At 38.5% G+C, this 13,478-nt stretch overlaps 1 protein-coding gene across 2 annotated transcripts in view; it reads left to right on the top strand.

The window, feature by feature from the left end:
* RAPGEF4 (Rap guanine nucleotide exchange factor 4) overlaps window positions 1–13,478 on the top strand; it is a 372,660-nt gene that overhangs the window by 322,705 nt on the left and 36,477 nt on the right. For both annotated transcript variants that reach the window (XM_042464157.1, XM_042464166.1), the window contains exons 5-9: window positions 4,977–5,061; window positions 5,423–5,483; window positions 7,090–7,166; window positions 9,481–9,627; window positions 10,837–10,955. In XM_042464157.1, coding sequence (XP_042320091.1) covers window positions 4,977–5,061; window positions 5,423–5,483; window positions 7,090–7,166; window positions 9,481–9,627; window positions 10,837–10,955 — 489 coding nt within the window. The remainder of the gene's footprint in view (window positions 1–4,976; window positions 5,062–5,422; window positions 5,484–7,089; window positions 7,167–9,480; window positions 9,628–10,836; window positions 10,956–13,478) is intronic.

The raw sequence follows: 13,478 nt of genomic DNA, 5'->3' as shown, positions 1-13,478 counted from the left end.
GAATTGAGTAATTCCTCCTTGTATGTTGAGGGAGGAGGGTTGGATTTTCTCTCCCAGTTTAAAGGATGTTTGACTCGAATTCCAGTTGCCTGAGGAAGAAGTGCAGGAGAATGCTGCGGCCTTCATGCACAACTTCTGATCCTTCAGTGCTATCTGTCCAGCACCTGACTGAATCCTGAATTAGTTTTACTTGGTTCGATTTAGACAGGGAATTGCCACTCCTTGTTCTCAAGAATATAAGAAACCTAACATTAATAAGGGAAGGCTGACAAAAAGCAAGCTTTGAGAGAAATATTCAATAAATCATGGAAGATAAAACTATCCATACCTACTATACACATGACTATGTACTGCTACCTTTAAAGTCCCAAATGGCTTATGATCAGTCTGCTGAAAGGAGCAGCTGCTCCTAAATCTTCTGCCAAATTACTGAGGTCAGCCTTGGAGACACTCTCTGGGTGTCACCAATGGGGTGACCCAGGCTACCACGGAAATAGCTTTCAGAGAACTCCTGTCTATCGAGTATCCTTTCTAGAGAGATCCCCGATATCTCCTTTAGATGACCAAGTTCAGGCCCTTTCCTTTTAGCAGGCATACTAAGAGTTCAAGATGCTTACTGCTTGTGTCTTGCTTCTGGGGCTGCATCTGCAGAAATAATGCAGTCTGATACCGCTCAGTACTATGGAATCCAGAAGTAGTTTTGTTGAGGCACCAGAGCTCTCAACAGAGAAACTAAATACTTCACAAAGCTACAAATACCTGAATTCCATGCAGTTAAAGTTAAGGTTGCCATATTCCAATCCCCCATATCCAGCATCTAATTTGATATTATGCAATTATTAATGCATTCTGATTATGCAAATTCAGCACATTAATCTTTCACTTTCTACCATTATGTTCCAATCTTAGTACAGACCAGAGCTAAGAGCTCTTTTCTTCTTCTCATTTCCCCCAGCTGGTGTAAAGAGAAGAGGTTTCCAAGAAGCCCCAGAGAGTGAAGAACTACCTTTACTCTCTCAAGGCTGTTCGGTAGAGAAGTTCCATTGTGCTGCCTAGCCTTAGGCTTAAGCCATGCACAACACAAGTTGTGTTGCACTGGATTTAACAGTTTCATGATTGGTAGTGCAAGAAGCCAGGATGGTATAGTGGTCTGCGTGTTGGACAAGAGCTGGGGAGGTCAGCCCTAGAATTTCTTGTGTGAACTTGAACAAGTCACACTCCTGCAGCCTCAGAGGAAGGCCAGGACAAACCACTCTGAACAAAACTTGCCATGAAAGTCTTAGGGTAACCTATCTGAGGTACACAACAAGAATGCAAAACAGAATGCATGCCATCATAACCAACTATTTTTGCAAAAAAAAAAGAAAGAAAGAAAGAAGAAAGAAAGAACTGGTTTCTGCTCAATGCAATGGACATTCTGCAAGCTTGATGGAACAGATCCTGAACCAAAAAGCCTTAGGTCTGGTTCACAGCTTCTTAATACTGGGTTGTGTTTAGATTTTTTTTTAGGTGGTGCATATTAACATAAATTCTGCAAAATTGCTGAATTTGCTATGGGATGTTTCAGAACTTTGTGTCTTCTTAATCAGGAGAGTGAACTAAATTGGCTAGGTTGAAGCTCCCTGTGTTCTGTTCAACAGTCTGTATAAATATTTATAAGGGAGAAGGAAGAGGAAGAGAGAAAGGTTTGTGGCACTACCCAGCAATCTTTATCACTCAGCAGTTACAGCATTTCATCTTTGCCAGAAGAAAGGGGCTGGAAATTCTTATTTAAATAGAAGTATGCTCCAAAAAGGTCATATGAAATGTAAAGTGACTTACCTTACATACTGACAAGAAAAGTATTTTTCATCAAGTGCAACTGTAACAGATTTGCTGAACTTTCTGGATCCAGACCCTCAAAAGGAGATCTGGTCTAGGCTCTGTGGTTTCTAATGGAACACATTGAAAGAAAAATCACCTTTTAAGAAAAAAAAGTAATTTCTGGTCTATAAATACCTCATAGCGGATGTGCAAAAAGTCAAGATTTCTGTGACAAATGTTAAAAACTGAAAAGTGCATTCTACAATGATGTGTACATGTATGACATTCAGATAATGGCAGATGCTTGTGGGTTTTTTTAATGGATGGATAGGGTTTGTTGTTATTGTTGTTTGCTAAAGGGGCACACTAAACAAAAGTTTTTTTAAACTGTTCCAATAAATATTTGAGATGCAACATATTAAATTATAGAGATTGAAAAATAAGAGATTAGGTTTCTTAATTGGGTCCTAAATATTTTGAACAAGTAAGTTAAAAATAGTGTTGTTGTTGCTGTTAGCAGTTCACAACTTCGCTGGCTGCATTTCACCATACATTTCAATACGTAGTTTTTACTGTGTAAGGACAATAATGCTCCATAATGCTGAAGGCAGTAGGAAAAGAGGAAGATGACATTGCAAGCCCACAGCCTTGAGTCTGTAAGATTTGAACAGTCTGTTGATGACCAGGGCTCATGGAGGTCTCTCATGGATACGGTTGCCACAGGTCAAACTTGAAGGCTTACAGCAATGTGCATTGTGAGAGTTCATGCATGGATGTGGGCATATTTTCTTGCTTTTCTTTTGTAAATAGCCAAGAGTTATATGATCCAAAGTAAACTGAATGCTGACCTGTTGTTGGACAGGTTAGATATTTGTTTCGCTTTAATTAATTTTTATTTTTCAAGCTTTCCTTAAAGTGAATCTGTGACACAGAAGCAGCAACAGGGAGAACCCAGGCTTTTTGTATTCTGCTGTCACATGGTAAGAATATAGGTCTCACAGCTTCTAAAATCAGTGTGGTGCCCCACTGATGTAGATTTCTAGGATCCTGCTGTGTAAGACCTACTTTCTACAGAAAACTCATTGGGCAAGCTATGCCTAGTTATACCCAGATAATAAATGGGAGGCAGACAGAGAATGAAGCTGCACATTAGTAGAAGGGGGTGTGGGTTGAAAATTACATGATCAATAAATACTGTTGGCTGTTTGAGTAGGCCACCAAGGTCATGGAGACAGAGTTTCTCTATTGATGTGTGGAAAAGAATAAGGGATGCACCTCTACAATAAGAAAAACACTGCTGTGCTCTCACTGCCTGCTCCTACCACCCCATTTTTGCTGTAAACTTGGACAAACTTCCATCCAAAAAGAAAAAAGAATCTGAAGTGAGAAGAGGACAAAGAAAAGCCAATAATTTTTATTTAGAATCTATACGACAATGGCTTCTGGACTCTTAGGACGCATGCATCATTGAAACACCATACCTCCACTGTGACGCGAAGCAGCTTTATTTTGGCTGTCTGTAACAGTCCTATAGGTCACAGAAATGAGCAGTTTGAGACTCTCTGAGGCTATGGTGTCTTTCTAGTTCTTGGGACAGTAATGCTGACTTAAAAGTGTGTGAGAAAGAAAGGGTGGATGCAAAAAAATGGGAAAGGCTAGTAAAACATTCAGTTATAAGAGGCTGGGGCAAAATTTTTGGCATCGCTCTATGGTTTGCAGAAGCATATTTTCAAAGTGCTGTTTCAAATAAGCAAAATACACTGGGCCTTGTGTAATTTATGCAGATGCTACCTGGTCTTGGAACTGAATTTTTGTTCCTTTGGTTGTTTAGTGGAAAGCATATACCACCCTGCCTATTCTTCCTCTTTCTACAAAAGGAAAGCAAGATCTGCAAACAACTGAACTGGAGGATTCACTAGCAACTGGCATTAGAGTGTTAGTAATGTAGATAGGAGCTATCTGTATACTATTTAAGTTCTTATATTTGTGCTTTAAGCAAAAAGTATATTTTCCCTCCTTTTGCCTTGTGGGTTGCAGCATCTTATTTCCTTCAAGAATGATGTTTGTTAGTGATCTGAAGCAGGGGCAAAGAGCATTGCATTGCAGAGCATTGTAAAAATAGCATAGATAATGCAGGCATCTCAGAGAGACCCACAGTCCTTTACTGCTTACTGATCCTGTGAGGCACCACATATTATTCTAAGGCTAGAGCTGCCACCTGGTTAAATTAATGTTATTTCATCATGTATGTAGGTTCAAATCAATTATTTAAACATTTTAAAGTACTGTACTTGTTTGACTTATTAAAATTTGTAAAATAGTTTACCTAGTTATTTGACTTTCTCCCCAGAGCCTCCAATGTCCATATTGTTTCAGGATGATGGGAATCTGGGAGGCTGGGTTAGATATATGTATCCCCCAAATGCACCAAATCCCATTTGATTTTGGAGGCTGCGTAAAGTCAGCACTGTTAGTTACTTGTACTGCCAATGAATACCAGGTGCTGTAGGCTATATTTCAGAGGAAAGAACTGGTAAAACTACCACTGAGTATTCCTTGCCTATGAAAACTCTATGAAATTCATGGCACACCATAAATTGACTGGCAACTTGAAGGCATATATGCACACACACACACAATCCCCTTTCTGTTTAGGCAAAATGCAGCTTGAAGGGAGTGATTTCAATCAGGAAAATAAGGCCAGGAGAGGATTGATAACCTCAGTCTTGGAAGTACTGTTCTGGTAAAAACAAAGTGTTAGCTCCACCACAGCTGCCTTACATCAAGCAATTGGAAGCTGCAGTCACAGAACTCACACTTGTTCATAAAGTTTGTTTGTAAAAACAGTAGTTTTAAAGAGGAGGCAGTGCTACTGAGAGCTGTTACTGAATAATATTAACACGTTGCCCTATTTTCAATATGTTATGAACTCATTTGTGGACTAATTCATACAGTATTCATCTAAATAAATAATATATAGAAACTGTTAGACAATACTATAATTCAAAGAATTAATACATTTTCAGGGTGTGTATAGAAGACAGCAGCCTACTTTTTTATCCTCCAGTGTTGTTTTAACATTACTCAACCATCTCCATGTTATATCACCAAGCAGTATACTTAAAATTATGATGTTCTGTTCACTTCTTCGTGATGTGTGTATATTGTCACAGGCCTGGGCAGAGAACTGTGGATGACCTAGAAATTATATATGAAGAACTTCTGCATATAAAAGCTTTATCTCATCTTTCGACAACAGTGAGTCATTTGTATTTCATTTCCAATCAAATAAATAAACAAACAAATAAATCTGGGCTGACCCCTGTCTAATTCTGCACACATTTGTCATATGCTGGCCCTCTTCAATACCCTTTGAGAGCCCCCAATTATCCCCACAAAATAAAGGATATATTTGCATAAAACATGCATGGGTGTAGCTTTATGTCTGGATGGTAATTTTGAAATTGTGCTATAGTATAAATAAAATATGATAGGTACATTAAAAAAAAACATTTTGAAATCTGTTTTACTACATGTTCCTTCTTCCTTTACCTTCCCTCAGCTTTACACAAATTAAAGAGTGTCAAAAATTATTGTTTGCCATTTGTTTTTCTTCAAGGTAAAGCGGGAGTTAGCAGGTGTTCTAGTGTTTGAATCACACCCCAAAGCAGGAACAGTTTGTGAGTTAAATTAATTTTTAATCATCTTATCCTTGTGTCTGACACTGAGCTAATTACTTCTTGCATTGCAACTGAAAATTTTAGAATTTGAGTGGCAGGAAGAAACAGAAATGTTCTATTCCATTTGTATTTGGGGGCTATATTGTGAGATATGATGTAGGACTTGGAGGTTTTGAGGTGTGTGGGGGGCATATGGAACAGAAGCAATGAATTGATACCATTTATTTTTTGAGGGGAGAAACTGAAAATATGTAGGGTAATACTTAATTTTCATATCTTCATGTTTCTGTATTTGTTTGGAATTCCTGGGGGTGCATCTACCCTGTAAAAATAATGTGGCTTGGCACTTTAAGTGATGTAGCTTCATCTTATATAATCCTGGGATCTATAGTTTCACAAAGTCTTTAGCCTTTTCTGCCAAAGAGTGTTGGTGCCCCACAAAACTATATATCTCAGGTTTTTGTAGGATGGAGCCATGACAGTTAAAGTGTTGTCAAATTTCATTATTTCTACAGTGTAGATGCACCCCTATTGATCCTAATGGCCTTTACTTCCAAATAAATTTGCTTAGGGTTACACATACAGTAGGATGTAGTGGTTGTAAGAGCAGGTTGTCCATTTCAGGCTGAAGATAGGAGATGCAAAGTTGAATGCTTCCCCGTGCAGCAGCAGCAGCAACAAAACCATATCAAAACAGATTTTTAAAAATCAAGAAGAAAACTTGTATATCAAGGAGAGAGGTTCTAACTCAGATTCCTCCTTGGTAATCTAGTTTTCTTCTTGTGAGTGTATTTGCTGTATGCTTTCATGTCAGCTCCAACCTATGTTGACTCTGTCATAAGGTTTTCATAGGACAGGATTTATTCAGAGGAGCTTTGCCATTTCCCTCCTTCTCTTAATCTGAGAAAATGTAACTTGTCCAAAATCAGTGGGTTTCTATGGCTGAGCTGAAATTAGAAAGCTGGTCTCCCATAGTCCTACTTGAGAACTTAAACCACTACATCATACTCACTCCATGAGCCAGGACAATTAAAAATTATGATCATCTACTGGAAATCAGAAGTGGTTACATTATTCTACTAAGGAAAAACTTCTGTATTTCATTCTATGGAATTTGTTAGTCAGGCCTTTGCCTACCCCATACTAGAGAAAAGGAGAGGCCACAATAAAAACAACAATTTTTAATTGTTTTGTTGTAATATGTCTATTAGAATTTTTATTTGTAACCCGCCTTGGGTCCCTATCTGGGAGAAAGGTGGCATAGAAATCAAATCAATCAATAAATAATAAAAAGGGGAAACATTCATAGAATTGCTTTTTCCACTGAATTTTGTATACATTAAGTGTATTTGCTTCAGAGTAAAAGTGTACATGGTTTGAAATTGTTTTTATGATCAAAGTTGTTATAACTGTTGTTTTATTTAATACTTTTTATTTTGTTTAAATCATTTATGGTTTTAATCTAGAAATGTTGTAAACTATTTATGTTGAACACCACCCTAAGAACCAATGATAAAGGGTGGTATTACAATATTTAAATAAATAAATATGAAGAGGTCATTACATTTTCATTGTACCTCCATTTTTTCTCCTTGATATTCTGTAGTATTTAATCAGGGAGAAGAGGGGACCTCGTGGTATATTATTCTAAAGGGATCAGTAAATGTAGTCATCTATGGCAAGGTACTGTCTTCTTTATATTTCCTTTATACTTCTTTAGTGTGTGTGTGTGCATGAATGCATGCATATGTGCATGCACTACACACACGTACATGTATATATAAATGTGAGTGCAGGCATATTGAGTACTCTGCTTTCCAAAATGAGATAAATGCTTTCTGCCTTTATTGGATGCAACCCACAATATTTCTATAGTGCCAGTCTGTGGGGTGGGGTGGGGAGGAATAGTTCTCAGGTTTAGTTAACAATCTGTATTGTTGTGTATCTCAATCACAAATAAAGGCAGAGGTACACAGAACCCTAGTGTGTAGATTGCAGACATAATTGGCCATGGATACAGCACATGGTATAAGAACGCCCCCCCCCTTCTCTTCACACATGGGGCCTGGAATGTGAACCATGATTCTCATATATGAGAAATCCCTGTTCACCACAATCTATCTTAACTTGTCCCATTGATATCAGGAGGACCTAAGCATTAGTGACCAGAGCTCAGTCACAGAAACATGTTTTGTATGCCGAAGACCCCATGTGCCATCCCTGGCACTTCTCATTAAAAGGGACAACCAGACCTCTACCTGATGTCCTGGGAATGTTTTGCCAGAGCAGGTAATACTAAGCAAGAAGAAATAGTAGCATCCCAGACTGGTGTGAGGAAAAGTCACTTCTCATGATTTAGCTCCTTGGCTTTTACCAGGTCTTGCTGGTTGTTCTTACCACCATGGACACTCATTCCATTATTGCTTGGTGCTCTTTGTAACAATTTTTGGATTCACACTAGGGCTCTTCCAAAGGCTTTTTAAAACCAGAGTGAGGTTTACTGAGTTAGTTCTACGGTCTGAAGGGAAAATTTCCTCCTTTTTTTTTTCTTTTTTTTTTTTAGAGTTACAGAGTTATACTGCAAAAATGATATGTCACCAATATACTGTAGCACTCTAATTTTAAAAAAGAAAAACTAAGACAAAAAAGAAGAAAACAAGGGAACATATTGTTCGGATACGTCTGAGAATGAAAAAGGAATCTACGCAAGTGTGGGAATAATACTGTATGTTGCATCTAATGCCAAAAATTAGCAGTAAATAGTCCATAACAACAGAACAGTTGTTTGGATATTTAAAAAAACAAAAAACAAACAGCAACAATCTTCAAACACTTGCCCTTTCAAGTAGCTAAAGTATAAGGCAGTTTCTTATATTTAGCCCATAGATTTATATGATTAAATAACTGTGGTTTATTTTAAATTTGTATCTTCTTTTTTAAATAATGAATTGTTTTGGAATCACATAATGCATTAATAAATTTATATTGTACTTTATATCTTCCATGGGGTGGAGTGTGTTACTGTGTTCCAGCCAAAACCACTAAGAGTTGTGTGGCAGAATTTTCTGCCCATTTCATCAGATTGTCTCTATAGGGCAGTACAGACAGGTGGGAAAATGCTGCCCCTTTTTGCTGTGTAGCCTTGCCACAGCAACCAAATGGAGAGGCATCACTGTGCAGCAAAAAAGGAGCCGCCTAAAGTGGCTCCTTTTTGCAACGTCGTAAGAGCTGTGTCACAGCCCTTACGACGCCGCTTTCTGAAAGAGATGTGTGGGCACTAAGATGGCCACACATCATCAACACGCGCCCCTTGTGGGCGGTGCCACACAATAGTGGCGCCACATGTAGTAGGGCTCGGGAGCATGCGGTTGGTGCATGCTCCCGAGCCCTACTATTGCCGCCAGAACACTGCTTCCTGGCGGTGTGTACCGAGCCTAAGACTCTTAGAAGTTATTTAACATTATTACTTAGAGACTATAAGCCACTTACAGAAGATCCTTAAAAGATAGGATAGAATAAATAGCTAGAATAACATACATGTTTTATTTTGTGTTTTGAAGTAACGAGATCCAATAAACTCTTCTGTCACATTAGAGCAAAAGCGACTTCAATTAACTCTGCAGTTAAATAGGCTGCCGTGCATATAGAAACTGCTAGTCACTGAGGAAAGTCTATTATTCAACAAACTTGATTTTAAAAAGTGTTGACTGAAAAACAAGAAAAAATATAGAAACTTGGCTTCATTAGTGCAGCCAGACGTCTGAATCAAATTTCAGAGAACAAATTCCATTCTTTCTTTGCCTCTTGCTTTTCTGTAGTATTAGTAATAACCAGCTGCCACATATTGTTATCTCATGATTATTTGGACTGTTGATTTCCTGCCAAATGCATTTATTATAGTATTTGGCTTCAAAATTCAGTGTTTGTAAATGGAGTGTCACTGAAACAAACTCTTAATGACAGTTTATCTGTTTGGTTTTTATTATTATTATTTAAGGGTGTGGTCTGTACACTACATGAAGGCGATGATTTTGGCAAGTTAGCATTAGTGAATGATGCTCCAAGAGCAGCTTCCATTGTTTTAAGAGAAGATAACTGCCACTTCTTGAGGGTAGACAAGGAAGATTTTAACAGGATACTCCGGGTAAGTCAATGTGGAGGAGGGTTTATGTTACAGAAGTGCTGACTCTCAAATGTTGTGCTAAAGACTGGAAAAACTGTGATCTTCCAGATGTTGTCAGACTGCAGTTCCCACCAGCCCTCACCAGCCTCGCCCATGGAAAAACATTTTAAATCCAGTTTTGAACCTTTAAAATAAAGATCTGGAAGGAAAGAGTCATTTCTCTTTGTGTTTTGATAAAATGAATGTGTGAAACAGTTTCATCTTAAAGCATGAAAATGCATGCATATAAAAAAAAAGTCACATATGCTGATTAGGCTGTTTAAATCTCATTTACTTTTGTGAGATTTAAGCAGTCTGACTGAACACAAAGGTACCAGATCCCTTCTGATCTTGGAAGCTGAGGGGGGGGGGTCAGTCCTGGTTAATAATTGAATGGAAAACTGGCAATGAATACAGGGTGCTGTAGGCTATATTTCAGAGGAGAAAACTGGCAAAACCACCCCTGGCATATTCCTTGCCTAAGAAAACATTATGAAATTCATGGGGTCGCCATAAGTCAACAGGTGACTTAAAGACACTCACACAACTAAATACAGGATAATTGTCCAAGGAAGATTAGTGGCACCTCTTGAAATTCATAGGTGTTTGGTTAGTTCCAGATTGTAATGAACTCTCCATTAAGGCCAATGTAAAAAATACAACCCCCTTTCCTTAGTTCGGGTCCCATATCACTCCTTAATGCAGCAATACTGTATAATGTTTTTATTATTTCAAGGATTTATTTTATTGCCATTCACTGTCCCCTTGTGGTGTTAAAAGCTTTTCGTATTTCACTGGCCTGGATCCTGACAAATGCTTCTTCTGTGACAGTATCGATTTAGCAGAGTTTTGCTCAGAGGGCACTGCCATTGATAGCACTGGGGCAGGGTGTGAAACAATTTTTGTTAGATCTATCTTCTATTCTAAAGCCCCTTGCACACACACATCCTAATTTTGATTAGACTTAGAAGACTCTGGAACAGTGTGTGAGGTGATGCAGGGAGCTGCAGAGGAAAGGGAAATTATGAGAAATTGCCTCCATAGTTTCATCTAGTGGAAGCCTCACCAGCATTCTAGTCTAGATAGGAGGAGGTCTTCCATTTATGGAGCATTAGATAGGGTCAATTGTCCAAGCCATTGTTTTAGAATTTATTTGTAGCTACTATATTAATTATGCAAATTGGCTTTCAGGATGTTGAAGCAAACACAGTAAGACTTAAGGAACACGACCAAGATGTCTTGGTCCTGGAGAAGATCCCAGCAGGAAACAGAGCCTCTAATCAAGGAAATACACAGCCTCCTCAGCACAAGTATGTTTCCCTTCCATAACATTAAAGCTAGCCTATGATTAATGTTTGATTTTATATAACAAAGTGTGTGTGTGTGGGGGGGTCTCTCTGTGAAAGAATGCAGTGTGTCACATTTGAAAATATGTGATCTACTAGCAAAGAAGTGGTGTGAGTTACATGCACTGAAGTATACAATATATGAACTTTCAAACACATTAACCACAGTTCAGGTTTCCACAATCAGTTCTATGCAATTTTGATTTTAGATATTTGACATGAAGAAAACATTGAAAGAAAACTCTGCATCATAAGAATTTTATTATTAAGCAGAACAATCTCTAGGAACAGCTTTTAAAGCACATTGTTTTGACATTAAGAAAATAGATATAAAATGTTGGATTTACAACTCAACAAAATTGTTCCTGCTGACTCACAGATTAAGAATTTAGGATGTGCAGGTACATGCAAAGTGCATACTGACTTTTATCTTGAAAATAGTTGTGAAAGCTGCCTTTAAAGTGCAGCTTGCTTGCATTATTACCCCTTCAATTATCCCCCCCCCATCATAGTGGACAGCTCTTCGACACTAGTCCTTATTAAAATATTTATGGATGTAATACATGTTTGTCATGAGAATTTGCTAAAACTTCAAGAAGAGATAAACAACTCAGGCTGTGCCTGGTATTCCTTTAAGGCATTTTATTCCTTCAGGGAACAACTCCAGCTATATGACTAACTTTGGCTGGTTATCTTATGGCTCCTCTCAGGTTAATCAATTATTTTTACTTATAGGCTATTGTTACTGTTTTGTTTCTTTTTGACTATCAAAACCAGTGTTGTTGCTAAGGATCCCATATCCTATCTCAGCCTTGCCTCCCTGTTCTGGGCCCATATCTGGAGTTGCCACATGACAAAGAGGTCAGGGCTCCTGTACTTTACAGTTGTGTAAAGGATGGAAGTTCAGTAAGTGTACTGTAGCTTATCATGTAAACTTTGCCTGATGAAATTTCTTCTTCCGCAAAACTGTTTAAAGGTGTAGTTTATTTTAATTGTCCAATTAAAATTATGGCTGTGCTACTTCATCCATGAAACCATGCTTAAGTTTTCCTGAACAGAAATAGCATTACACCTCTGGCTGGAGGCCACACTCTCAAGTGTCTAAGAAATTTCTCTCCATCCTGCCTTGACTGCATCTGAATGCAGGACTCTCCTCCCTCTGTCATTCTACTTTCTCTGAGGCTCCAGGAATGAAGGATAGCTCTTTTCCTAATTATTTTAGTCATGTGCAGAATAAGCAGATGTCCTCTTTTTCCAGGAAATGTTCTACATTTCAACCTTCTATCCAGGAGGAATTTCAAAATGTCCTCATTTTTCCCATGCTCTGAGTAAACTTCACAGCACATGAGATACAATACTTGGAAAGTTTTTCGCACTATCTCCTTTCATTTTGGAAATATTAAAAGGCCAGGGAAGTCTTCAGTTTGGGAATACATGGCCTGAATTTTAAAAAATGGAGGCCACTCCATGGTCTCATCACATCTCCTCATCTCTGCTGAGCGCCATCTCAAAGAGATTTTGCTTGAAGAGCTAACTCTAAAGACCTGCATGCCAACTTCCTCTTCGTGGGCAATCGCAACCTCTCTCTTAACTGACTGATCTCTTGCCGAGTACAGCTTCCAACTAGTCTTCAGGCTCTGCAAGCCACTTCTACTGTTTCATTTTCACTTTCATATTTAAAGTACAGCAAAGTGAACTCTCTCTCTGTCTCTTTTCCTCGCCCACCCCTGCTCGCTCTCTGTGCTTTACTCCCCAAGATACCCAGTTAGTCTCTCTGCAAGGATGTTCTCTTGGTTTAACAAGGGTTTGTGTTCTTGGGACATCAATACAGCTCTTCCCAAAGGGCTGTCAGGTAAAAGAACTGTGTGATGGCCAGGGCTCAAAGTAAGGAGAAGCTCCCAGGAGCTCAGTTCCATTACTTATTTCTCAGCAGGTGCCTTTTTTTTTTTTTTTTTGGAGGCAGGGGGAGGTTTCCCATTTCCCCCCTCTACTTGAATACAGTAAAATGATGCAAAGTTGTAAGAACCAAGTGGTATAGTAAAAGTATACTGAGAAAGAAAATTGGAGAGGATGATAGACATTCCTATTTCTCATTATCACCTGAACTAGTGCAATTCGGTGCTCAAATTACAAGGTTGCCAGATGTGGACAAGCCTCTTCTTAGTGATGCCTCCTGTAGCTACAGTTTTAAAAATGTTAAAGGCCATTAGTTGGCTAAAACTTTGGAGGAGGAGTTGGAAGGTAGGACTTACAGATACTGTAAAGAACCTCCTATCTCTACCCTCATAATTCAAGAACTGCAACAACTTTGGCAATTATATGAACACTACTTGTCACTTCTGTGCTCTTTTTATTAGCAGGAGAGTCAGTTTACTTGCTCCAATTGTTGTTGTTGTCGTTAACTGCTCTTGAGTTGATATCAACTCATGGCAACCCTATGAATGAGATGTCTCCAAGCCACTCTGTCCTTAACTGTTCTGGTCTTGC

Source organism: Sceloporus undulatus, chromosome 1, assembly GCF_019175285.1.
Source record: "Sceloporus undulatus isolate JIND9_A2432 ecotype Alabama chromosome 1, SceUnd_v1.1, whole genome shotgun sequence".
Taxonomy (NCBI): Eukaryota; Metazoa; Chordata; class Lepidosauria; order Squamata; family Phrynosomatidae; genus Sceloporus; species Sceloporus undulatus.
The sequence above is the reverse complement of the archived record's forward strand: the minus strand, read 5'-3'. Positions and strand labels throughout refer to the sequence as shown.